Genomic DNA, 26,565 nt, shown 5'->3' on the forward strand with positions numbered 1-26,565 from the left:
GAAGAAGCTTCACATTTTGAAGAAAATGCACAGCATTGAAGAAGCTTTCAGGGTGGAGTGTAGCTGCATTACCTAAGCGTTCCATAGGCTTCCAACTGTAGGTGCTATAGCACTGGGGGAACCTGGTGTGCTGACTCTAAGGAACAGGATGGAGCGTATAGCAGAGCTGAGACACAGTGGCTAGGCTCTGTGACAAGATGGGGACTCGATTGTTCTTGTGCACACCGAGACCGATAAGCTGCACATTTTCTACCCTGAGCCAACGACCTGTCATGTTTTTGACAAAATGTTGTACTCTAGTGAACTTTTGCTCATTATAATATCATTATAATACCAAAACACACCTCCATCCCAAAAGCTACCTGCCTCCAAGGTGAGACTACCCCTCACTGAGCATGCGCTCTGAATTTCTCAGAGCCTATACCTTTCCAAGATATGCATGACTAGAGTCACTCAAGCTCCACCTGAAAGATAGAAAATATAAACTGGCTTAAGAGAAAGGGGATGTCAGGGAAAATACCATCATGAGGACCTTCTGACTTCTGGGATCAGTCAACGAGCTGAGCCTCTCTTCCCCCCTCCCCCCCCCCCCCCCCCCCCGCGTCATTGGGATGCTGTGGGGGAAGATGTGAACACTTGGTTATACCAGGTGTCTCCAAGGAAACTTAGAAATCTCTAGAGTCTTTGTGCCTTTCAATGCATTAATAGATGCATTAATAATTAATAATGCATAAATTCATTAATGCTGATAAGCCCAGCCAGCTTACCACCCAGAGCACTTTTGTCCCACGTGATCAGCTGTGCCCCATCTGAAGTCAGCATGCCCAGTCTTTCAAAATCATGTCCAAGGTTGTAGAACCCAAAACCTTGGCTGCTGCACCAGCCTCGCAGCCAATCATTCACTTGGCCCCTTCATCTCTTTCTTCCTGGGTCCCATTCACCAACTGGGAGGACAAAGGAGAACACTACTTGTGCTCCCAATCCCTTCAACATCTTTCCAAGGGGCATGGATTTTTCTTTTTTGGTATTTCAAGTTTCCTTGTTACAGCTTCATTTGATTCTATTGAAAAAGTAGGAGGGGTGGTAGTCTTTAGGACCCACCAGACTTGGTAGCCTCTTCGTAGTATCACAAATACGGGCCCCAGGCAGGCAGCAAATCTCTCTCTTCCATAAAGCATCCCAATTTTAGTAATTCTTTTGTCTCTTTGTGAGGTTTGGGTTACATTTTTCATTTTCCCTTTTATATCTTCTGTCAGCCTGAAAAAGTTGGTGAGGCAGAGAAGGGGAAGCTGGAGCTATCAGCTGTCGGGCAGGACACCACTGATCAGTGCCCACCAGCCCCATGGATGCCTGTGTGGCGTGCACTGACAAAGATGTTCTGCTCTGCATTCCCTCACCTCGAGTATTTGAGCATTATTAGCTTAAAGATAACAGAAAATAAAACCCAAACGTTGCTTATATTCTTCCCTTGTTTCTCAAAACTGGTCATTAATTAAAAGGGACATAGATGTGTGGCTGATTCTAGTAGCCAAACTCTGTCATCAAGCTGTTCTGGAATGACTGCTCGCATGGCTGCATAGACACTGTAGGAGGATCTGGACACCTGGGAAGGCAGCAGCAGCTGCTGCATACAAAGAGTCAGGTGTGATTTAGACTATTCTCCAGAATGTAATAAACTAGAGGCTGCAGGTCAGCAACATGAAGGTAACACATTCCAGTTATCTGTCATTCTGCCTGTACATGGACAGGCAGAAGGTTACAGGACACACTGACAAACAAGATGCCAGTGCTGAGATAATCTCCAAACAGTGACAGCAAAGAAGAGCAAGCAACAGGCAATTTCTGTAACAATACTACCTTCACCTAATAGCCTAAATATTTCAAGTCTGAGATGCTTCCACAGTAACTGGCATTTTCTTCATTGTCCCATTTTGGTTTGTGTTTCGCCAATTTTCTGAAATAACCACAAAATTCAGTTTTGAGTATGTTTTATCTAGGGGGTGACATGAATGCTTTTCTCAGAGCACATTTAACGTATTTTCCATAGGTTTACACCAACGAACATCTCTGCAACACAAAACATGTTTATTTACTCTTCTGAACTGACAAATTCAAGTTAGCTCTTTTATTTTCAAGGCCATCTATTCAATGCAATTAACATGACAAATTATAGGCTCCCCATATCATTAAAAACTGTCTCCTAAGTCCATATCCATAGTTTAGCTTCACATGCTCATGCTTTAGGGTATAAACACAAATAGAATAAGGCATACATATGGTTTCCAGCAACATCTTGTATCTTGCTGCACCTGAGACATCATCATGCCCATCTTGTAAGGCATTTTTCACTATGACCACAAAAACGAATTTAATTAATGGCAGTCTCTGAGAATACTCAGACACCTGAAAGGATCAAATTTGCTTTGACTTGTTCTGCTCATCTCTGTTCAAAGAGAACTTTTTAATTTACCACAGATATAAAATCTGATTTTTATATGAAGTATTTGCATTCAGTCTGGTCCAAAACATTCGTAGGACACATACAATCCTACATTTAACTGCTATCTTTATTCAACAAAAGTAAGTTTAATTGCACCTCTCATCTGAGATAACAGATGCAGAAGCAATTTCCCCAGTTACCCATTTGCCTTTCCCTAACCTACATGAATAAACTAAATCTTGTATTATTTGTATCAAAATGGGGAGGAAAATTTTCTAAGTATTCCAACGCTATTTCAGTTGGATCCATATTAATGGAAAAACCCTCCCCAGAATGGGGGACAAAGCCTCCAGACCTCTCTGCCCTCAGAACGGAAGTTAAATTCTGACACACTGTTCAAGCATCTGACCACTTCCATATACACAATAAAACGAGGCCAAGGTTGACGGAAATGGAGGAACTGAGGTGTGGAAAAGCTGTTAACTATTATGCTCACAAGCAAAAGGGAAAACAAAGAATTATGCCCATGGTGGTGGGGGGGGTGGGTGTTGGAACTAGGTGATCTTTAAGGTCCCTTCTAACCCAAGTCATTCTATGATTCTATAAATTAGCAGCATTCTTCCTGAGTCCTTCCATGGGTCCTGTCTGGATTCTCCATAACATTTTTCCACACCCCCAGAAGCACAGTGAAGAAGAAGAGAAGAATATCACTATAATTCTACTGAATACAGACTAATCGTCATTTTCAAGGAGGCCATGGTACATTTCCTTATTCCCACATTTCTGAAAAAGGAGGCTTTATTAAGTAGCGTTTTCAGTTACAACAGACATGAACTGGAATCCAGCAGAAAGGCCTGTACTTGCATTAAACTTATTTTTAAACACCAACAGTGATGGGCTAATACAGTTATGATGTAAGAAACCAAGTCACTCAGTATCTCTTCATTGTGAATAAAGGCTGAGGATGGGAAGGGAAGGTTCACAGAACACTGAGAATGAGCAAAGGATCAAAACCAATGTTCAACTGAAGAAATAGGTGCTTTGAAGTGCTTTGAAGTATTATTTTTTCTTCTCTTACAAGTCTGTACTATGATACGGAGATAAAAGCCAGCGTGTGGAGGGAAAGGTGTCTTGGTCTTCACCCAGTATGTTTTTCTATATTAAGTACCACAGTTTTTCTTGTTTAAAAAAGTAATTTATAATTTAATACCTGTTTCAGGATTCTCAGATTTGTTGCGCTGTTAATATCACACTCAGATGGAGTTATCCATTTTAAAAAAGAATTTAAAAAGCAGCTCTGAACTTTGCCTCTGAGATGGAAGCACTGTCTTTGAACCAACAGCGATTCCTGTCACTCTTGCTTTGTATCTTTCAAGGCCTGAAGTCTTTCTAAAAGGGGTGGATGGGAATAATGCCACATTGAGAAGATCCAGTCAGAAACAGGGAATCCTAAATTATCTTTGTTTAGTTTGATCAAAGCAGAATATAGGTCTTTAGCCTTCCCAAGTTCCTTGGCAAATGCATCTGCTTGAAACTCAAATCGTCGGCTTAATACAGTCAAGCAGAAAGAGAGAATCTGTGAAGAGAGAAGTATATTAATAATTATCTAAAAATTCAGCCATCCACATTTTCTCTACAATATCAGTAAATGCCCACTATAGTATCTTCCTTTCCTCATCCCACACACATTACTGTGGCTGAGGAATGATTTCATCAAGATTTATACAGGCCACGTCTGAAACTGGGAGTCTTCTGACATGGAGCGCTAATTCTACTTATTAAATGGAGATACCAGATAGAGCCCCTAGAAACTTCAATCTCTTCTCCAAAACAATAATAAAGTCAAAATAAAATCGTAGTTTAAATAGAATGATACTTCAGCACCCATGTTTCAAAGACAAATTGAAAAATTTACCTCATTGTAAGGTGAAAAAATGAACTGGAAAATAATCATCAAGCCTATCAGGGTAGGCTGAGTCTCATAGAAACCAAATGCAGCAAAGAGCTCTTTTCGACCAATTAACACAGCAAACAAGAAGAAGCACAGGAAGGAATTCATCTAGAGAAAGGAAACAACACTCTTGATTAAGATGAGTTTTTCATCCGAGTCAAACATATGGCCTAAAGTATCACAGATTTGCATAGAAACTCCCCAGGGGAAAAAAAAAAGAAAAAAAAAGAATAAACAAACAAAAAATCCAAATAGATTACTTTAGAACTCATATATGAAGAACAACAAACATCTAACCTTTACCAGTTTTCAGTATGTGCATGCAATAAAGAAACCATTATTTCTCCTGCTCCTGGACAACCTGCTCAAGGTGGTTGGTCCAGATGGCCTCCAGAGGTTCCTTCCAACCTAAAACATTCTCTGATTTTGTAAGTATTTTCTGTCAGTGTGCTAAAAATAAGTTTTAATTAGCAAAGGGAAATGAAAAGGCAAGACAAGATACGGAAGGGGGGAGTACAAGAGACAACCCATTTCCTTGGAATTAAGCATAGGTTCAAAAACACTTAAAAACAAACCATGTGTGTCCAAAACCCTTCTTCAAAGCATTACCTACCGTTTGCTGTATCATATTTCTGTTCCTGGAAACAATCCATGCTTCTATCTAACCATACCTGCATGTTGCTTGGCTGGCTTTTCAGAGGCAAGGGGCACTACCATGCCTTATTATGTTTTCTAGAGAATTTTATTAGTACCTTTTCAATCCATCCAAGTGGCTGTTTAATCTTTTTAGAGTAATGTGCAATGTAGCAGAATAATGCTTGTTTTTCAACAGACAGAACAGAAAGAAGAGGGATGGTTGTGACAGAAAACAGTCAACACAAAAAAGTACAAAACATTGAAGAAGAATTTGTGAAAATTTCTGGAAATGAAGATAAAGTTTACCTATTACAGTGAAATAATAGTATCTAATAAGTGGATCCAAAGACAAAAGTTACATGAGTTAGCAGAATGGCAAAAACATCAGTTGCTTTTTAATTAGTAGGGATCAATATCAGCATCAGAAGTTGGAATATAATTGCGTTAATCAAAGCAGAAAGGACATTACTGAAGTGTTCAGTGGCATGGGTAAGAAAAAGTACTACGGAATCAGCAAGAGATTTTCTTAAGTTAAAAGCTTGTGATGTTCCAGAATGAAAAAAAAAATGTGAATAGCCTTATCAAAAAAAAAAAAAAAACAAACAGAATAGCATTTCTGCACACACCATCATGAACTAAGAGAAAAAAAAGTTGGGAATTCGAGGGAAAAAAAGCATGCATGATAACTAGAACAAGACAAATCTACATAGTATATGGCAGACTTTACACTAACTTCCTGGTACAGGTACTAAGAAAGCCGACTAGGAAAGGGGCCCTCCTAGACCTGTTGCTTGTAAACAGGGAGGGTCTGGTGGGTAAAATGGTGATAGGTGGTTGCCTTGGCCATAATGACCAAGAAGTAGTCGAGTTTAAAATTTTTGGTGATAGGAGAAAAACTACCACCAAAACTTCAACACTGGAGTCGGGGAGAGCAGACTTCAGACTGCTCAGGAAACTAGTTAGTGAAGTCCCCTGGGAAACTGCTTTTAAAGACATTGGGGTCCAACAGTGCTGGTTTTTTTTTGTTTGTTTGTTTGTTTTTTGTTTTTTTTTTTTAAGTACCACCTCCTAAGAGCGCAGAACAGACAAATACAAAAATGCTGAAGAGGGGCAAGCAAGGAGGGGCAGAAGGACAGACTGGCTGAGCAGTGATTTTCTTCAAGAGCTTGAAGAAGTAAGGTCGGGTGACATGCGAGGACTAAAGGGATGCTGCTCACAGGGATGCTGCTCACATTTGCAGGGAGAGCACTCATGCAGCCAAGGCTCAATTAGAGTTGCAGCTGGCCAGCAGTGTGGGGAACAATAAAAAAGGCTTTTTGAAGTATGTTAACAGGAAAAGGAGGACCAGAGCAAACATGTCCTTGATGACGACAGTCACCTAACAAACAAGGACACATAGATAAAGCAGAGATGTTTAATGCATTTTTGCCTCCATTTTCAACATCAGTGATGGACTCTGGGACCCCAGGTTGGAGGACTGTGACCGCTGGAACGATAAACTCCCAGTCAACCCCAAACTTGCGTGGGGTTGTGTGGTGCTGCTCCACCTGGATGCATATAGATCATGGGGACTGATGGGATTCATCCCAGAGTAGCCAGAGAGCTGGTTGATGTCATCGCGGGATCTCTCTCTATTATTTTTCAACGATCTTGGGAATCTGGAGAGGTCCCTGTTAACTGGAGGCTGGCAACTGTGATCCCAATTTTCAAGAAGGGCAAGAAAGAAGAACCTGGCAATTACAGGCCTGTCAGTCTCACTTCAGTGCCTGGTAAAATCATGGAGATTATTCTGGAAGTTATTGAAAAACATCTAAAGGACAACGCAGTCATTGGTCAGAGCGAATGTGGGTTCAGAAGGGAAAGGTCATATTTAACAAACATAATTTTCTTCTAGAACAAGATCACCCATTTAGATGATCAAAGGAAGCCAGCTGATACAATCTGTCTGCATTTCAGTACAGCTTTTGCTACTGTCTCTCACAGTATCCTCCTGGACAAAATGACCAGAACACAGTTAGATAAAAGCACAATAAGATGGGTGAACAATTGGCCGATGCGTCAGGCCCAAAGGATTCTTGTAAATGGGGTTACACACAGAATTGAACAATAACATATTTACCAATAACCAATGCAAAAGGTAGGAGAAAACAATACAAATAAGTTAATAAATAAGAAACACTCTCTGGGTCAGATTTCCTAATCCACAATCACATTCCTTCGTACCCCTCCAAGAAGGGAGGCAAATACCTACTCTGAGACTCACGGCTCATGCTCCCTACCAGCCAGATGGGGCAAGGTGGGGACAGAAGGGCTACTGCATGCTCACTGTACACTTACAAATCTGGAAGCAAGCATCTGGAAACAATAATTACAGAATGCTCTATGAAAACCAACAGTATCATAACTTACCTGACTGATGATAATGTTTTTGACAGTGTGACCTAGTTTCCAGTGACCCAATTCATGACCAAGGACAGCCAGAACTTCTTCATTTTTACATCCCTGCTTCTTATTCTGAGGGAATAAGGAAATTGAACTCAACGCAACTGAATCCATTTCTTCCTTATTGTCTTCCTAAGTCAGGAAAAGTTTCCAAAGGGCAGGCTCGTCCCTTCTACCAGCAGATACACACATCCAATTTCTTACTGAGACTTCTTCAATAAGATATTTACAAAAAATAAACTTGCAAGTTCAACAATCTTCTACCAAGAGATGGTGATCTCTTATTTCTATGCATACAGACATTCCCACACAGACCTGAACAATACTAGAAAATTTGCCTCCAAACTCTCCCGTGCCATTCCTTGATCTCATTGTTTATTTACTCAGCAAAAGACATTACAATGAAAGCTGACATTCAGAGCCACAAACTCTTAAAGTAGAATCAAAAGCAGAGCGAAGTCCTCCCTCTACTTCCTTCAATACTCAGAATGTAGCCTTCCTCCCAAGGTATTACTGAATGACAACACTCCCATCATCTGCAACAAATGCTATGATATGCTTTAAAAATATCATCAGGAAAGATGGGCAGGTGAGCTCAGATCCACCTCCTCTCAAAAATCCATACATAGACCTACACCTAGGCTGAATAAGGCAATCATTCTTCTCAGAATTACTCCTTCAGGTTCTTTGGAAATATCCTGCCAATTCTATCTATCCCCATAACTCTCCTGAAACCGCAAAAGCTATACAAAAGATGTGCAGCTGCACATCAATGCAAAGGACAATGAAAGGCTATCATCCTGTTCTTGACCAGGGTGGGGAAGGGTGCACGTGTAATCTGTATATATACATGTGTGTGCACCTTGCACCAAAATTCTTGCCTGCAATAAAAGGCATATAAATGATGTACTGATAGTCAAAGGCATTACATGCAAAGGGAAGCTTAGGTGTGACAGACCCAAGAGAAGTTACAATCTAAAAACCTGAACAGGTTCCTCATTTGATCAATCACAGGGAAGACGTATTTGTTACGTGCAGGAAAACAAAAAGCTAAAGCTCCCATGGAATTCTGAGGTTTCTTTGATGTTTTCTGCACCCACTCTCTAACAACCCCAGAAATTCCATTTAACAGCAGCTCAATATCCTTGAGCTGTGGTGTTGGAATCATTTGGCTTGGCTTTTAGCATTTCATTTAGGACCTTTAAAATACACTCAGAAAACACACAGGATAATCCCACCAAGAAGTTAATGTAAATAACAGTGAAAAATAAAGCCAGAGCAGAATAGAACAGACAAACTCACTTTTGTTTTAGACTTTGTCTCTTCATTCTCACCCTCTTCTCCTTCTGCTGGCTCTTTGTTCAGTGCAGAATAATCTTCTAGGAGAGTGTCAAATAGCACTATCCGCTTATTCTTGAAGAATCCATAGAAGTAAGCATTGCTATGAGAAGAACGCTTAGAACCTGATAAGTAAAAATTTACATTAGAGACCTTGATCTGAATAATTCTGTACACTGAAGCTTAACTATGCAAGGCCCTTAAAATTATTATATTTGAAATAGGCAAATTTTTGCAGTTACTTTCATCTAGGTCACCTGAATGGTAGACTCATGGACTCTTTCTACTATTGATATACTTTAGCTCAAGAAATTAATCTCCTTCCACAGAACAAACTGTTTCATTTGATTAAAAAAAAGAAACAAACAAACAAAAAAAACCAACCTGTCCAGACCAAAGTTAACTGTTAGATTTACCTAATTTTGCCTATAGACAGGAGCTGTTGCAACACAAGGACTGAACGAGGTCTCTGTGAGAGAAGAGGTGAAATCTGGCTCTGTTTTTTCCAACAAAAGATAAGGCACTTCAAGTTGAAGGCAGACTCTCACTGTACATGCACAAGCCACACCAACTCCTCAGGGCACAAAATATCCATTGTTCCATTGCAAGCCAACTCATGTTGTGGTGATAGTAATTTCAGTACCAAACCAAGACAGACCAACAGAGGAAGAGGCTGGTCAGAGTATGAAGCCTCAGCATCCAGTCCTTTCTCAGCAAGAAAATCTGACGACCAGCCACCGGGTAGTGTTGTCCCCTCTTGTCTATTGTAAGAAGCTTCAACCTCTACCAAAGCATTTGTAGGGAATGAACCTTGTCATCTGCCTGTTACGGAACAAACTGTGAAATTTAAGGGTTTTGCTGCATGTTACTAAGAAGTTAGTTCTGGAGTGGGAAGAGCCAAGGCAGAGTGCAGCAGAACACTGGCAAAAAGATGTTCACACATCAGTCCCCCATGTCAGCAGGGTTCTTGGCTCAACAGCCTGAAGGATGCCAGGAAAAGAAAATATGGGTTTGGCAGCTTCTCTCCACTGCAAATCATTGCCACTAAATGCAGGCATGCTGAAGAAGCCAATGCAGTGATACAGCACACAGGTGCCAGAGTACTAAGAATTAGCTCACAGGGCTTTCACCATAAAGTTTAAAAGCTAGGACACAGCCAGCAGTGCTTATGGGAGAAACGTATCCATTTCCAAGCCACTGTACTGAATCTCAAGCTTAATGCAAGTCACTATACTGAATCTCGAGTCTGAAAAGCTTCAAATTTGCTAGGAAAGACAGGAATTTCTTGGGACCCAAGTATATCAATAGTAGATTTTTCTGGCTGCACCGAAGTAGAGTAGTGGCTGTATTTAGCCATCCCAAAGTTTTAAAAGCCACAACCTCCAGACTAGAAAAAAACTTCATTACCTTCTCCCTCTTAAGGCAAAATTCTACCACTGCAGTAAAATTCTACCATTTCAGCTCTTTATTCCATCTCATGTTGCTTTCATCAAAGCATTAGAAACATGTCCTATCCTCACAGGTGAGACAAAACAGAAACTAGATTTGGGAAAGTCCCTGAAATCACATACAAAAGGGAGCAAAATGAGTAGCAGTGGAAACATTAAACAGTAAAATTCTCCATGAAGATAGAATTGGAGAGGAAATGACATGGTAGCTGGCATGCTCCATGTTATATTCCACAAGCTAAGAAAAGAGGATGCATAATTTACTACTCCAAAGTGAAAAAGTGACAATCTCAAGTAGAAGGGCTGGGTTCATTCAGTCACACCATAATCAGCTGTCCATGTGAACACTCTAAAAAGGAATAGGTGTTTTCAACATTCATAGCTTTTTCAAGTACTTCACTAAGGACATTATAAGGCAATTAATGCTGAACAAAGACTAGAAAAGTTAAAAAAAAAAAATCCTTCTGGCTTAAGTTCTAGAATTGGAAACTTGATAGCTGCTTCCACTTCTGACTGTGCTATGTCACAGCACGTCATGGCAATGGCTGTTAAGGACACCCTCAGTTAAGGCTGTATATTCAAGCTTCATTTTTCTCACCCAAAGACAAAAAAAAAGAAAAAAGGAATAGAGCACAGACTTTGGCAAGTAACAAAGTAGCTGGGGAACATAAACAACCCCCTGCTACAACATCCACAATCAGAGCTAAAAATCCACAAATTTAAAGTTACAAAGTCTCTTTATTCAAAAATCTCACCTTCAACAACATACACCTTAGTCAATGGGAAGTCAATGCTCTTTGCCATTGTTTCAATTTGTTGCTTGAGCTCTCCCTCAGGAAGTGGAATGAATTTATCAAATAAAGGTGCAATGTAGTCTGCATAGATTGTAACAAGCACCTGCAAACACATAGGGATATTAAAAAAAAAAAAAGAACATACAAATGTGTTTAGTACTAACTATGGGGCACAGGTAAAAAGGGACAGGGAGAACACAGTTCAGAAAAAAACACCTTCATAAACTGAATTCTGTATGAACTGTGATCTATAGCAAAGCAAGGCTTTCCATGGGTCATCCCATCTATAAAGAAAATTACTTAGACTGTTGACAATCAGCAATTCAACAGCAAGATGGAGGTGGGGGCAGGTTAGTCTCCAAACAGTCCTCAGCAAAATTACTAAAAACAGTGCTTTTGCTCTGACAGTTCCTCAAACCACAGAAGAAAAAGCCACTACGACTGCTGGCAGCAGTGATCTTATCAATGACAGGCTGTCACTTTCACCTGCTTCACCAACACTGGAAAGCTCTGAAGTGTTTCCTAATGAGCAGCAGAGCCCACCAAACCAAGAGGTAGTCCTGCTTCTTCAAATTCCTGTTAACTTGCAAAGCCATGGTCTAAAACAGGCGAGAGATTTCTTGTCATGTTTTCTTCCCCTTCTTCCAGTTGTGCACAGGGCTAAGGAACAGACTGATGCCTGTGTTCCACAGTGATTAACAGCCATATCCCAAAACCTCACTACGATGCGCTTGCATCTCTTCAAAATTGCACCAGAAGCAGCCCAAACGAGAAAGCCAGGAGTGGAATAACACTCTGAAAAGAAAGCTGAACTTCCTTCCTTCACACTCTGGACTTACACAAAGCTATTTATTTATTTATTTAAAAGAAAAGGACTGAACTGGGAATAAGTTTTAGTTTTGGTCAGTAAAAAGGAACAAGGCATGAGAAGCAAACAGAAATCGACAGTTTTTTTCTTCACGCTGAAAACACGTATGTTGACTTTTGAAAAGAATCCACACTATTGAAAAGTAAAAATATATCTGAAATTAAGGAAACTGACTTGTTCAAGCAAATAAGGGTGTCCATATAAGACAACACTTAAAAAACAAAAGCTATTATTGTTACTGTAACCGTTAAAATAAGTGTTTAAAACTCTGCAGATATGTTGCAGCGATTGTTGGAAGGTATTTCATAGAGCAGAAATCAACTATTTCTGTCAAGACAAGTGTCTCAGGCCATTTAAAATGTGTGTGTACTAATCATAAATTTTGACCTCTGATCTTTGTGTAATCCTTTGGTATCAGCAGGCATTATACACTGCAAGAAGGATGCAACTCTGACCATAATTACAATGTTATGTAACGTGATTACAACTGGAATTTTTCTCCCTAGAGTGAACTCTAAAGAGTAACTCTTAACAGCTGCTAAGCTTATTTTGTATGTCAAAGACTGTTCAAAATCCCACTAAGGTGTCAAACCATGATCAACACCCTGTTAAAGCTACAGTGACACTGCAAGACACCTGAAAAGCACCAATTGCCTGGGCACGCACTTAGTCCCAGAAAGAAAAAAAAAAAGAAAGGAGTGAGCCATTCCCTCTTGCTACATTCTTTTTCAGAGATCTGTAGTTCTCTGACAAAACACATTTTATTTCCTAGCTTTTGCTGTGTAAAAGATAGGGTGCCTCTGCTTTCACAGTTTCTAAAGTATCTATACAATTCCCAGTGATTACCTTCTTCCAGTCCTGAAATTACCAGTTCTTTCAAAATTTCAGCTTAATCCATCTATGAAAAAGCAAGTCTTTAATGCTTTTAAACCTAAAGACTTAAAGCATTCGCTAGATATCACACAAGGAACTAGCATTTCCCCAAGTTTGCAATTAATAAACTAGAATAACCTGCAAGTATAGACTGTTTCACTCATATTGACAGAGCAGTAGCTGAAATGCTGATTATGTTTTAAGAGCATACTGCTAATCAAAGCCTGCAAGAAATAAAACCAACAATTCTTTATGAAGTACTGATAAAAGTCTAAACAAATTTTTCTGTAAGTAATTTCAATATAAGTGAACTGACATTTGTAAGACCTAATAGTATTATTTTTCAGAATACATTCAGAGACCAAAAAAGGGAAGATGCGAGCGTAAGGACATGAGCAGAAGTAGTACATCAAAGCAGGAGCCAGTGCATCAAAACAGCAAGACACAGTATAGCTAACTGTAAGCAGCTCTGCTCCACTATTGCCTAAAATGGCTCCTGCTCTCACGTCATTGTTAACTGTACTACACTGGAATTGCTGGCTATACAGAAATTCACTGATCCACACCCACACCGGTTTTACTTCAGTTGCATGTTAAGCATCAGTGAAGCAACAAATCACAGTAAGCAACAAATAAAATTCAGATAAAGATATCTGTATCCCATGAAAATATGATTATGAAGACGTTGCAGTTATGATTTAAACTAATGGAGTCACAATTCCTTCCATGTAGCCATGTCTGAGAAAGTCAACACAGCTATCAGATACGTTAAGCAAGAAATCACATTTTCCTGCATTAATTGCAGTAACCTCCTGTGTAGCATTACAATCACATGTTTGTGCAAATGTGGCCAGTCAACGCATGTGCTTTAGAACAGAGGCTGACAAATTGAAAGAAGTCCAAGAAAGCTATAGAAGCTGTATCTAGAAGCAGTGGTGAGAAGAAGAAAAAACAAAACAAAACAAAACACATAATTGCCTTATATAAATCACAAAAAAAGAAGCTTAAGAAAAATAATGATCATGATTTCCTAGCCAGGTTTTCCTAAAAGACTTCTTGGAGATACAACCCAGATAAACCAGAAATTCTGAACTTGATACAAGAATCTGGGATTGAAACAATTTTATTGTTAGACTAATGTGACACACTTTATTACATGAATGTAATCTAATAATTCTTACAGTTCTTAAGGTGTTACGGTGTTCTTTTAATTTAAAAATAAATGAATATGTACAACAGCAGTTCTCTAATTTCTTCCTTGGGTGAGCAATAGGTAGTATATCGAGACAAAAATGACAGTAGAGCACTAAGTATATAAAAAAGAAAAAAAAAAAATAAAAAACATCACAACCTTACGATATATACAAAAATATCCTTCTAATACAAGACCTAAAAATGTCAGTTACCAATTCAGTATATAAAATAAGCTACTTGAGCTGAACCAGAAAGGGAAAATCAATACTTGTCTCAATACAAAGCAATGCAACTGAGAATTGGTGTTTGGTTAACTAGAAGGGACACCCAATGGAAATACATGAAACTTTACAAATGTGACCAAAGCACATTTTTTGCCTAGTCTTGTCAAACCAATTTTAGTTGTCTTGGTTTCCTTTCTATAGTTAAGAAAAAGGAAAATCTATCACCATACAGCATTTTAATTCCAGCATTCCATAGTTTTTTGAATGTTTATTTTTCGACTGATGAAAACACTCCAGTATAGATATAGATAAAATATAAGATATCAAATTAATGTGGTTAGTTAATACGAGTTATTATTTCTGAACAGGTGCACTGAGAATACCACGAAGTGTTAAACATTACAGACACTAAAACTCCCAAGGTTTAGACTTGTGAGTGTCTAGACTTAGCTCAGCATACTGAGCCATGCAAGTATCTAGCATTTGGAAGCAACCCACACATACTCTTTTACTCACCAAGGAAACAACTAATGTGAAGAGCCAGGCATAGATGAAGAAGTAGTCACCCCCTATTTTAATAATATAAAGCAGAAGGGATGTCACTGGCAACAGAATACACTGAGTCACGATAAATTTCTTGATGGCATCCTTGAAAAAAAATCCCAGTGTCTGCAAAGAAAGGATATCAGTGATATTTACAGTGCAAATATTAACGGGTGATATTAGTTAATGAACTGATTCCTTCACTGGAAGCACAAACAAAATAAGACAAATCACAAAATAACGAAGTAGCAATAACAATGCACGCTAAGGAAAGTAGAGTCAGTAGGAAAAGGCTGAAGAACCTTTTCGGCTCCACTCCTTATAGCTGTGGGTCTGTACATCCACCCAGACTTGAGACCCATGTGGATGCATGCTTCATTAGTAAGATCTGACCCAAACCCTTACTTTATTGCATGTATATCCTCCACTAAAGGAAGAAAGAAAAATGTAAGCTTATCTGTCCCTTAATTCCTTTACCAACAAATATTCCAGGTGTCACGGGATTTTATAGAAGTAGGAAACTGAAAGAAACAAAACTATTGTAAAATATTTTGTCTTTGAACAGTTGCCTCAATTAATCTCAACCTTCAGCGGCTACCAAGCTGGTTGTCTTAACTGAAAAGTGGACAAAAGTCCTACTGAAGACTTTCAGGTTTAAACTGGTCATTTTACTCCAAGTCAGCTTCCACTGGTATGTAGTTACTATTCTTGTAGCTGTCTCAGCTTCTAAAATCAGCATAACTTTATTAGGATGGATGTTTCACGGATGTTTAATGGATGTTTCAAAGACCCGTACTTGAATCAAACTGATCTAGTGATTTTGCAACATGATTAGACACCCAACTACCTCTTTCAGGAATTGTTACTTCAGTACTTACAGCTATCTGCAAGGCACAGAAGTGAGGGGTTTATTATGTAAAGATCCTTTCTGACAAGGTTGTGTTAAAAAGCCCATACTGTGTTAAACATATGGAACTCTTGTCTGGAAAGAAAAAAACATACTGGTGAAACAGGTTTAAATAAAAAATAACGATTGGGGAAAGAGTTTATATAGATGCCTCTGACTTCTGTGACTGTAATAAACACAAATCAGACAAAGAATAATATAAATTTGTGCGTTTATGTACACATATTCACTGTGGTCACACAGTGTGCCCTTTGATGATATACCCTTGCTAAGCAATTATCAGTATCAGCAATAATACAATTGTATAGAAGTGTGTCCACACAAACGGATCATTCCAGACAATAATCTTTTTTGACTGTATACATGAACCTGTTCAGCAAAAAACATTCTGTAATTAGAAAAGCAAGTGTGCCTTGGTCACACTAAATAGTGCTTCTTTCCTGAAAAGCACCACAGGAAAATTGTAAGGAAAAGCATGAAAGATCTGTGGAAGCTTTGTTCTGGATAAAAGAAAAGTTGTTTCTGTTTGACTGAGACTCTTGAACTGGCACAAGCCAGGAGAGAGAAAAAACAATGTACACACATCCATGCATTCCCATTTATTTCTTTACTCAGCTCAGCTGGAAAGAGGCCTGTTGTATAGCTTTTTCATTTTTTGAGCTTAGTAAATGGCTGAAGAAACAGTCACTTAAACAGTCACCTGGAAGAACTCTTAACAGAATCGTGCCGCTAGCAGTGGTTCCACTGGACTTTATGAAACATCAGGTATTACTGGATGAAGACATTAGGACCACTGCCTAAAAATACAAGTTATCATTTTAATTCTTTTTTAATGCCAGTAGCATGATCTAGGAGTTACAGAGCTATAAAATTGCACGGTGTCTTCTGTCTTTGCCCCACTTCTCAGCTTTCTAAGGCAGATGTGACCTCAAGAGAAATCGTAATTTTCAGAAAGTCACTACCATGGAAAAAAGAGTCTGCCTGAAGATCCTTTGAAAATCATTTCAACAAATTCCAGGAATCAGTTGTGAATTTGGCTCATTCACGGAAGGGCCTAACCCATTAGTCTAAAATGAAATGTAGAGATTTAACATTATTGGTGTCTCAAATTCGACTGGAGCTGGACTCAGCCTTCGGTTCTTGGCTTGAGGACCATTATGGAGAAACAAAGACATTAGGCAGGCAGCTCAATCATTCTCACTCTCATTACAGCATACAAAGAAACTACATGACTTCTGCAAGCTGTCTCAAGACAGTTTTGGAGAAACCTGAGCTGCTAAGTTTAGCTTTTGACCCTCAGCTTCTGCACAGAAGAAAGGCTTGATCAGTGCTCTGAACTCACTCTGCATCTTAACAGGTTTATAGATATTCAAGTCAAGCTCTCCACCCATCAGCTGCGTTGTCAGTTTGCTCTAACTCTAGCGCTTGACAAGTTCCAGTACTGGCAGTCTTAGGACTTTTATGTCCTTGACACAAGGAACTTCCAATTCTGCCACCAAGATGGAACTTATTCCCCACTACAGTAGGAGAAATAATCAAAGAGTAGGTCTGATGCAACTACACAGGACTGACATGAGAGACAATCAAAGATGTCTTTGGATTGCCTTTGGATGTCTTTGGATTCAAGGATTTTGAATGTCAAAAAGATGTCTAAGGCTAGACCTGGATACAAACATACTGCCAAAATTAGGACATTGTCAGCCTTTACAATTTCTAAGGATTAAAGAACAGAAGTGGCAGAGAGAAAACGAAGTGTATTAAATAAATATTCCAGTTAAGTATTTGCCAGAAGAAAAGAATGATTGACTCATGTTCTGGAAACATTGGAACATTCCTCCCTCCCTTTATAGGAGCAGGAAGTTAGCCTACCAGTATGCTCACCTCTGCATGCACCTCTTCCACAATTTCCCCACCTATACATCTAATCCAGATAAAAAGTAGCAAGACCTGTTGGCAACCAAGGAGAGTAAAAAACTTCCCTAGGCAGCCCTAGCTAGCAGCATGTCCACAGTGTGCCTCATGAGGTGCCCTGACATGTATCAAGGCTGGTGAAAGGGAAACATTTTTGCCTATAATAGAATCATGGAATGGCTTAGGTTGGAAGGAACCTCAAAGATCATCTATCTCCAACCCCCCTGCCATGGGCAGGGGTGCCACCCACCAGATCAGGTTGCCCAGGGCCTCATCCAACCTGGCCTTGAACACCTCCAGGGATGGGGCAGCCACAGCCTCTCCGGGAAACCTGTTCCAGTGCCTCACCAGCCTCTGATTAAAGAATGTCTTCTGAATATCTAATCTAAATCTACCCTTTTTAAGTTTAAAACCATTACCCCTTGCCCTATCACTACACTCCCTGACAAAGAGTCCCTCCCCAGCCTTCCTGTAGGCCCCCATTATGTAATGAAAGGCTGCTGTAAGGTCTCCCCAGAGTCTTCTCTTCTCCAGGCTGAACAACCCCAGCTCTCTCAGCCTGTCTTCACAGTAATGGTGCTCCAGCTCTTTGATCACCTTCGTGGCCCTCCTCTGGACTGGTTCTAATAGGTCCACATCCTTGTGCTGGGGATTCCAGAGCTGAACACAGTACTCTAGTACTATGCATCCAGACTGAGGTTTCTCTCCCAATAAGAAAGGCTATTCCCATGGGAAACTGATACTGAAACAGGTTAAACTAAGTTGGTGAGAAAGTCAAGAAAGCCAGTGCTGAAATTATGAGATAAAGTGAGTAACTAACAGAAGTGCAAACAAAGAGCTGAATTTTCTAATTTAATAAAGGCTAAATCAAGAAGTCAATGAGTGAAATGAAGAGGAAAATAATTTCTCATTTTTGTTTCATCTGTTCAGTGTTCATGAGTCAGAAGCACCCCTACTGAGCAGCACCCCAGGCTTCTCAGGAAGAGCATATGAAGAGCAAAGAACGATCCATCCAAGAATGAACAGGTGAGGTATGAAACGTTCTTAGTTCCACTGCTATAACAGACACTTCTTTTAGCTAGAAAGCTGCTGAGGGGCATGCCCTCACTCAAAGACATTATGGATGTGACACAGGACATCTGCAAGAGTCATGAACTGTCATTGCTCATATTTTTATGTAGAGTCTGTAAAAATGTTCCTAAAAATAACAATCTTTGGCACAGATGTGGACATGCCAATCCATCTAACCTACCAAACCTGTCGAAGGCGTTAGGTCAGCATACATGTCATCTACAATACCTGTTGATTGAAGCCATGTTTTTCTTCTATGACAAACGTGTTATATAAACTCCATGGGAGACCGGTCAATGCACTGAAGAGCGTTGCAAGCAGCAGGAATACCAGTGACTGAATAATCTAAAAACAAAGAGAGACCTAATATTTACCGACCTGTACTGACACTAACACTCTTGCTGTCAGAATGGATTTTACACCAGTGGTTTAACTGAAACTGGTTAGAAGTTAAAGCTAGATAAATTCACAGAAATAACATTTGCAATTATCAGATTATTGATTATACGAATACCCTCCATTAAACCAAAGCACACTATTTTCATAAAGGATTTGTTCGATGCTTGAAAACTTTGAAATTGTACTAAGCAGTAGATAAAGCGGAATTGTAAAAACAGTTCTTTCCGTCCTTAGCACATAGTACATATAGAGAGTGTATGTTCACCTATGTTCATTTTATCACTACAGTGTGGTAAGTATTGTTCAGTATTTCTCGATTTCAGGGCGCATCTAGAATAGTCTCTCATCTTGTATGTCTTACGAAGCAGCTGGAGATTAGAGAGGTCACAACTACTCATTAAGCCTGGTTAGAAAAGAAACTCCTTGTCCTCCTCCAATATACCATTGACTTTTGAACTAAACAGAGGTTGACTGTCTGAAAAGCAATAGCTTTTAAATCTAACAAGCTATATATTGCACCTTCTGCCGAATTTTTGGAGAAGAGTAAAAAAGCACCCCTAATGACTAAACAATGAAATCTTTCTTCTAGGGACCACACATTTTCTCTAGCATTTAAAGACTGCTTACCTCATATTCTGGTCCAAACCCAGCACGACCAGAAATCTGACCAGAGAGATCCCAGAGAAAAGGAATTCCGCCACAGATCAGAATCATCTTGGAAAAAAAACACAAAACACCACAGAGGCAATATGAAGCAGGATGTCATCCCATCCTTCTAAAATTTCAGCATGAAAGTAGCTGCCTCCCTTCAAACACAGAAAAAGGTCTGTGTTTGTAACAGTTGAAAATAATTCTAATACTCCTTAATTATTTGGAAAGCATAATAGCCATGCCACTAATACATAACAAGGTATGCTGTATTTGTGCAGTACTCAGCACTGCATAGAGAAATTACGTGCTGTCTAAATAATTTCTTCTTTTTATAAAACAAATACAGCCACAAACAAGAAACACAGAATCTTAAGTCTTCCAAATTTCAGTTTAACGTGAGATGCCACTGTGCCAACAGTGCTGCTGCATAGGTTCACTAGAAATCAAAGTATTTCACAGTTTAACTGCATGAAAAGTATCATATGAATGCTAGAGTAGCTCAGGTACTTACAGTGCCCTCAACCTCCGAATAAAGGCCTGACCAAAAGCTGAAAGTACTTTTGTCCAGCTGATACAGACGAGATTTTTCAAATGTTTCTGAATCCATGATCTGTCCTAGTTCCCGTGGTACATGTGTTGTTGTTCTATACACCCGTCTCTGAAAAATTGAAAAAGAAACTTAAAACCTACATCCATTTTTTTAAAGGAGAGAAGCAAAAGTTACACATAGCAAGTACCCATGAGCCACCACAGACAGGGAAAAAAACCACCACCACAACAAAATGCTATCAACCCCCCCCCCCCCAAAAGACAACAAATATTCCTAAATTCTCATTTTCTACAAGTTCTAAATCCAAAACAAAAGCACAATTCTTATAATCAGAAGCTGAGTTGCTTTCTTACTAGTTTATTTATAACATAAAAAGTTACTATATAAAGATCATACAAAGTAGCTTTTCCACAGGATAAGACTTACTGTGCCATGATTATCACTAAGCAGAGTTTCAAACTAAATACCAGATCCTCCATGAAACCAGAAACCACACCTATAATTTGGCTGCATAAATGAGGAGCTATTTGAGGAGCTTTATGCAGCTATTTGGCTGCATAAATGAGGAGCTATAGTAGAAAAAGCCACTTGCAAATTTCAGAAGTCTAAAAGTCATTATTCACTGTCTTATCGTGTTTGAATATTTTTATTCCTTCTCAGAGGAAAAGCTCCTACCCTCTGTCACTTCAGAATGCACTTTTCCTTTGACTAGAGTATTGGACTGCAGTGTCACTGACAGCTCAGCTGAATCTAATGGCTCACAAGAGTAGGCAGCACTGCTTCCTCCCCTCCCAGCAACATTCTCCCTGGCTGATGGGTCTGGCCAAGGCGGAGTCAACTTTCTCCGCAGCAGAAGAAACACACACTCTTATGGTGCTGTACTTTGTATTTGCATTGATAACATACCAGTATTTTGGTTGTTTCCGAACTGTGTTTGCGCAGCATCACTATCTCTCTACCCACCACCCCGCAGCATGGATGCTGGGGTGAGCAAGAAACTGGAAGAGAACTCAGACAGGACAAATGGATATTCCATACCATATAACATCCTGCTCAGCAATAAAAACTGACGTAGAGAAAGAAGTTGGGGAGGGCTTGAAATGCAAGGTAGCTGTTGCTTGAAGACTGGCTGAACATCAGCCTACTTGTGGGAGGTGGCGAGCAATGGCATTTGCAGCACTTGTTGCTTTTTTTATTTTTGCTTATTTTCTTCGCTTATTAAACCGTCTGTACTCTGACCTCAGTTTTCTAATCTTGCTTTTCCTGTTCTTGCCCCTGCCCTGGGAGGAGGCGTGAGCAGCTGAGCAGGTGTTTGGCTGCTGGCCAGCCCCACTCCAACGCACCTGCACTTGTTAAGTCTTTCTATGAATTCACACAACACAGCGATGTGATAGCGAGCATCCCCATCACACTGCTGGAACGAGCGGGACGCGGTGCCTGCGATCATTCGAGCAAGCGCAGCTCATTTGCAGAGGACCGGCCGGGCTCCAGAGCAGGGGCAAGAACGAGCAGACGGCGGCAACGCGTGAGGCTGGACCGCGCTCCCCGTCCTGCGCCGCTAACGCTGCCGCCTGCCTCCGGAACCCAGCACGCGGGGCCGCACCGACGGACACGACGAACCCCTTCCGCCCCTCACCGGGGCCTGCACGCGGGGAACGAGCTCCGCCCGGCAGGCCGCGGGCAGCAGCGCCGCGCCCTTGCCCCGCTACCTCGGCCGGGACGGGGCCGAGCTCTCCCCAGGCGGGCGCCGGCCCCAGCCCCCGACAGAGCCGCTCCGCTCGCCCTCCCGCCCGCTGCCCCCCCGGCTGAGGCCGAGCCGGGCCGGGCTGCGGCCGAGCCTCTACCCGGGCGAAGCCTGCCGCCGCCGGAGCCCCCGCCGACCTGCCGGTGCGCCAGGAAGGCCTCCCAGAGGTAGACGGCCCAGGAGAAGAGCAGCACGGAACAGAAGATGCGCTTCTCAGCGGGCAGCTCTGCCCACAGCTCGCCGCGGAGCGCCATGGCGCCGCACCAACCCCGCGCTTCCTCCTTCCGCCGCCGCCCGCGCTGCGGCGCCACCTGGCGCCCGGCGGAGCTGCGGCAGGGCCGGGCGGGGCCGACGTGGAGGGGAGGGCGGGAGGAGCCGCGCGGTGCGCGCCGGGAGCGTCCCGTCAGAGAGCAGCGGGCGCGGTTAGGGGGCAGCCGCGGCTGCGGCGGGGGGCGGCGGCCCGCCTCGGTGCGGCCGGTGCCTGGCTTGGGAGTGCGCCACAGGGCGCGTCAGCTCTCGGGACCGAGCCGCGCGAGGAGGGGTTGGGCAAGGAGGCGCCGCGGCAGCCTGGTGGGCTTCACGGCTCTTGGTGCTTTGAGAAAGCCGGGCAGAGAAAAGCTCTTAGGAACTGCTGGTGGTATTGGGAGTCAGCGGCAGCACACAAGGAGGGCGTGCACCAGCACGTTGGTGCTGGTCTTCTTACCCTACATAAAAGTTGTTGTCAGAGCTCAGGTGCAAAGATGTAGGGATTGAGCTGTAGAACAGAGCAAGCTGTGGTTTCCCCGCACTCCAGAGCAAGACTCTAGACCCACTCAAAAACCCAAATGTAGCTGTGATCAGAAGAAATCCAAATACTTATTCTGGAGGTTGGGCAGGGCTGCAAGGGTAGGGGGAAAGGATATTGAGGTAGTACCAGAGCATGAACAATACCTGTCCAATCTATGCAGCCATTCTGGCGCCCAGCTTCCAGTCTGACTCAGCCAAATGTAATCAGTGACACAGACATAGATACAGAACAGCAGGCCAGGACCTGCTCAGTGTTGAAGAGTACAGGCAAGAAAAATTTCTGTCCGCCTGACTCCAACCATGAGGGCACAGCTTGACGAAGATGGAGGATGACACTAATTTTGTGCACCTCCACATACACCAGTTGTGGATTCTGAATCACAACAGGATCACCAACAGGTGCAGTTTGTGGAGCACCAACCCAATCTACCTCTGGAAGACATAGAGGAGTGATGTGATAGCGATGGAGGAGAATTGGCTGGGCAAGGGCAAACAATGCACTTCTCAAGTGAATCTGAGAAGCTAGGTCAGTACACATCTGAGCTTTCCCAACCACTCTGGAGCAGCATACAGTGTCCATAGGAACCTCAAGTAGCAGATATCAAAGGTAAACACTTGCAGTTTCCCCATGGGGGAGGTAGCTGTCATCCCTTCCCATTAAATGTCTTTGCTTCTTACATTTTTGCCAAATGGGAAAGAACAGATTGGCACTATGCATAAGGCAGAGCAAGTCAAGGCTTAGCTTCCCAAACTGCTCTAACCTGGAACCACCTAGGTTTGGTCAGGAGGGTTCACATTGCCTGACATGGAGCTAAATCACTGTGAGATCACCTTTAGAGTGATCTTGTAGTTTGTGCTGAGGAGCTGTATTGGGTACCAGTTCTACAGGGCACAGAGTTGCTCCTGGTTGGGCAGGAGGATTACAACAGCCCCTAGCCATAGGAGCAGCACATTTGGCTGCAGAGTTGGCCAAGGCAATGAAGAGGTTTGGACTGAGGATGCTTGAGAAAATGCAGTAAAACTTGATGTCAGCCCCTAGATGTCTGGGAAGTTGTTAGTACACGTACACAGAAGGGTTCCCGAGCACTCGACCATAGTGTGATGGAGTTATATCTACAGGGATGTCTGTTGCCAGCAGGTGGAAGGAGGTCATCCTTCCTCTCAGTACTGGTGGGGCCACACCTGGAGAGCTGTGTTAAGTTCTGGGCTCACCTGCACAAGAAATGTATGGAGCTACTGAAGTTACTCCAGTGAAAGGTGATGAAGGGATTGGAACATCTCCCTTACATGGAAAGGCTGGGATTGCTGGGAATGTTCAGCCTTGTGAAGAGAAGGCTCAGGGGGAATCTCATCAATATGCATAAAAATATGATGGGAGGGAGTGAAGACGAGGGAGCCAAACTCTTCTCAGTGTTGCCCAGTGAGAAGGTGCAAAGTGAAATTCATGAAATCCCATCTAAACACAAGGAAATATGTTTTACTGTGAAGGAGATAAAACACTGGGTTGGGTTGCACAGAGAGGTTTGTGAATTCTCTGTCCTTGGAGATACTCAAAACCCAACTGGACAAAGTCCTGGGCAACTGGCTCTGGCCCTGCTTGAGCAGAAGTTAGGGGGAATGGGGTGGACTAGATGATCTCAAGCGGTTCATTCTAACCTAAGTGGTTGTGTGACCATGGGCAGCCTGTACTCACAGGTCTGGCAAGTGAATTCCAAAACAAAAATGTTGCCCTAAAAGCCCTTAATCCCTTCTGCATCTGCTCCAAAGCCAAGAACAAAGTGTTAAACAAACATTCACTTTCCTTGGAACTACTCTTCTTCTGGGCCTGGTATCAGGGCAGAGTCATTAATCAGGTTAAATAAACAGGTTCTCCTCACAGTCCCAAAGATTCAGCAGGTGACCTGGAACAACCCTTACAACCCAGAGGACACAAGCTGAGCAAAACCAGGGCCATTGCCCTCCTAGAGATGTGAGTTCAGTGACTGGAGCATTGTGCATTTCCTGAAAGAAACAACTCAACACCCTCAATTCTGAAGGAAGGGGTGCACAAGGCTCCAGAGGAAACTCATGCTACTGCGCATAGTGTTTAGCAGTGCTTATCCTGCTGTGCTCCTAAGAATTCCTAGGGCAGTTTCTGCCAGCACTGCCATGCAGCCACTTGTGCTCTTCACAGCCTAGAGGTGTAAAGTAGTTGTATATTTTCTTAATTGCATCATTTTGCTCCTCATATAGTTATAGATCTGGAATCCCTTATCCCATTCAGTTTTTTTTGGCTATTATACAGGCTCAAGCACAGCGCATATGCTGAAATTGATACAAAACCCTATTTGTGCTTGTGCAAAGTGTATGATGCTGTCCCACATAACATGCTTGTCTCCAAATTGGAGAGACATGAATTTGATGGATGGACCACCTGGTGGGTAAGAGATTGGCTGGACGGTCATGCTCAAAGAGTTGCAGTCAACAGCTCCATGTCCAGGTGGAGATCGGTGACGAGTGGTGTTCCTCATGGCCAAGTACTTGGACTAGCACTATTTAACATCTTTGTTGGTGACATGGACAGTGGGATTGAGGGCACCCTCAGAAAGTTTACTGATGACACCAAGCTGTGTTGTGTGGTCGACAAGATGGAAGGAAGGGATGCCACCCTAAGGGACCTTGACAGGCTTAAGAGGCACGCCTGTGCAAACCTCATGAGGTTCAACAAGGCCAAGTGCAAGGTGCTGCATCTAGGGTGGGACAATCCCAAGCATGAATACAGGCTGGGCAGAGAATGGATTGAGAGCAGCCCTGAGGAGGAGCCAAGGGTGTTGGTGGATGAGAAGCTCAGCATGAACCAGGAATGTGTACTTGCAGCCCAGAAAACCAAACACATATCCTGGGCTGCATCGAAAGAAGCCTGGCCAGCAGGGTGAGGAAGGTGATTCTTCTCTGCTCTTCTGTGCTCTTGTGAGACCGCACCTGGACTACTGTGTTCAGCTCTGGGGCCCCCAGAAGGACACGCAGCTATTAGAACAAATCCAGAGGAGTGCCACGAGGATGATCAAAGGGCTGGAGCACCTCTCATGTGAAGACAGGCTGAGGGAGTTGGGGTTGTTCAGCCTGCAGAAAAGAAGGTTCCAGGGAGACCCTATAGCAGCTTTCCAGTGCTCCAAGGGCACCTACACGAACGACAGGGAAAGACTCTTTAACAGAGAGTATACTGATAGAACAAGGAATAATACTTTTAAAATGAAAGAGGGTAGGTTTAGATCAGGTATAAAGAAATTCTTATCTATGAGGGTGGTGAGGCTCTGGAACAGATTGCCCAGAGAAGCTGTGGATGCCCCATCCCTGGCAGTGCCCAAGGTCAGGATAGATGGGACTTTGGGCAGCCTGTGCTGGTGGGAGGTGTCCCTGCCCATGGGAAGGGGGTTGGAACTTGATGATCTTTAAGGTCCCTTCCAACCCAAACCATTCTGTGATGATTCTATTTCATTGCTGTCTCCAATTTCAGATTCTGTGGAATCAAAACAGCTTTTTCATACCACAATTTTTACCATGTGCAAATCTGAAATCCTATCCTGCGTCCAGCTCAACCTCTCCTACTTTTCTGTTAGCTTCATATGATAACATTATGAAAATTTCCACCAGTCTTTGCTGTTTGATAGTTTCAGGTGGTTCCTACTGCAGCTAGCTACTCAAAAATCCTTGTCTGTTCCTGTTTACATCTGTTAACATCCTGTTACCATTCTTCCTAGTATTCCACAAGATGAACTTACATGCTGGAGCTGAATTAACTTTCCCAAATGAGAT

General features: G+C 42.1%; 1 protein-coding gene across 1 annotated transcript; it reads right to left on the reverse strand.

The window, feature by feature from the left end:
• Nucleotides 1–2,068: 2,068 nt before the first annotated feature.
• On the reverse strand, nucleotides 2,069–22,312 carry ZMPSTE24 (zinc metallopeptidase STE24). Its single transcript, XM_080566777.1, has 10 exons — nucleotides 22,122–22,312; nucleotides 20,202–20,348; nucleotides 19,667–19,753; nucleotides 18,869–18,985; nucleotides 14,725–14,877; nucleotides 11,011–11,152; nucleotides 8,772–8,932; nucleotides 7,437–7,541; nucleotides 4,356–4,499; nucleotides 2,069–4,016 (listed from the first exon to the last, which is right to left on the reverse strand). Exons 1-10 carry the CDS (start codon nucleotides 22,236–22,238, stop codon nucleotides 3,792–3,794), a joined length of 1,398 nt encoding a protein of 465 aa, XP_080422903.1. The 5' UTR covers nucleotides 22,239–22,312; the 3' UTR covers nucleotides 2,069–3,791.
• Between the last annotated feature and the right edge of the window lie 4,253 nt (nucleotides 22,313–26,565).

This window comes from Anser brachyrhynchus, assembly GCF_964034855.1.
Source record: "Anser brachyrhynchus genome assembly, chromosome: 24".
NCBI lineage: Eukaryota > Metazoa > Chordata > Aves > Anseriformes > Anatidae > Anser > Anser brachyrhynchus.

What these genes read in the sequence shown, in the direction of transcription:
- ZMPSTE24 (XM_080566777.1), bottom strand. Translation starts at nt 22,238, where the DNA reads ATGGCGCTCCGCGGCGAGCTGTGGGCAGAGCTGCCCGCTGAGAAGCGC. An exon ending in CCTTCCTGGCGCACCGGCAG is followed by an intron (nt 20,349 to 22,121) that starts GTCGGCGGGGGC and finishes TCAATTTTTCAG; the next exon opens with AGACGGGTGTATAGAACAAC. An exon ending in AAAACATTATCATCAGTCAG is followed by an intron (nt 4,500 to 7,436) that starts GTAAGTTATGAT and finishes TCCTTTCTCTAG; the next exon opens with ATGAATTCCTTCCTGTGCTT.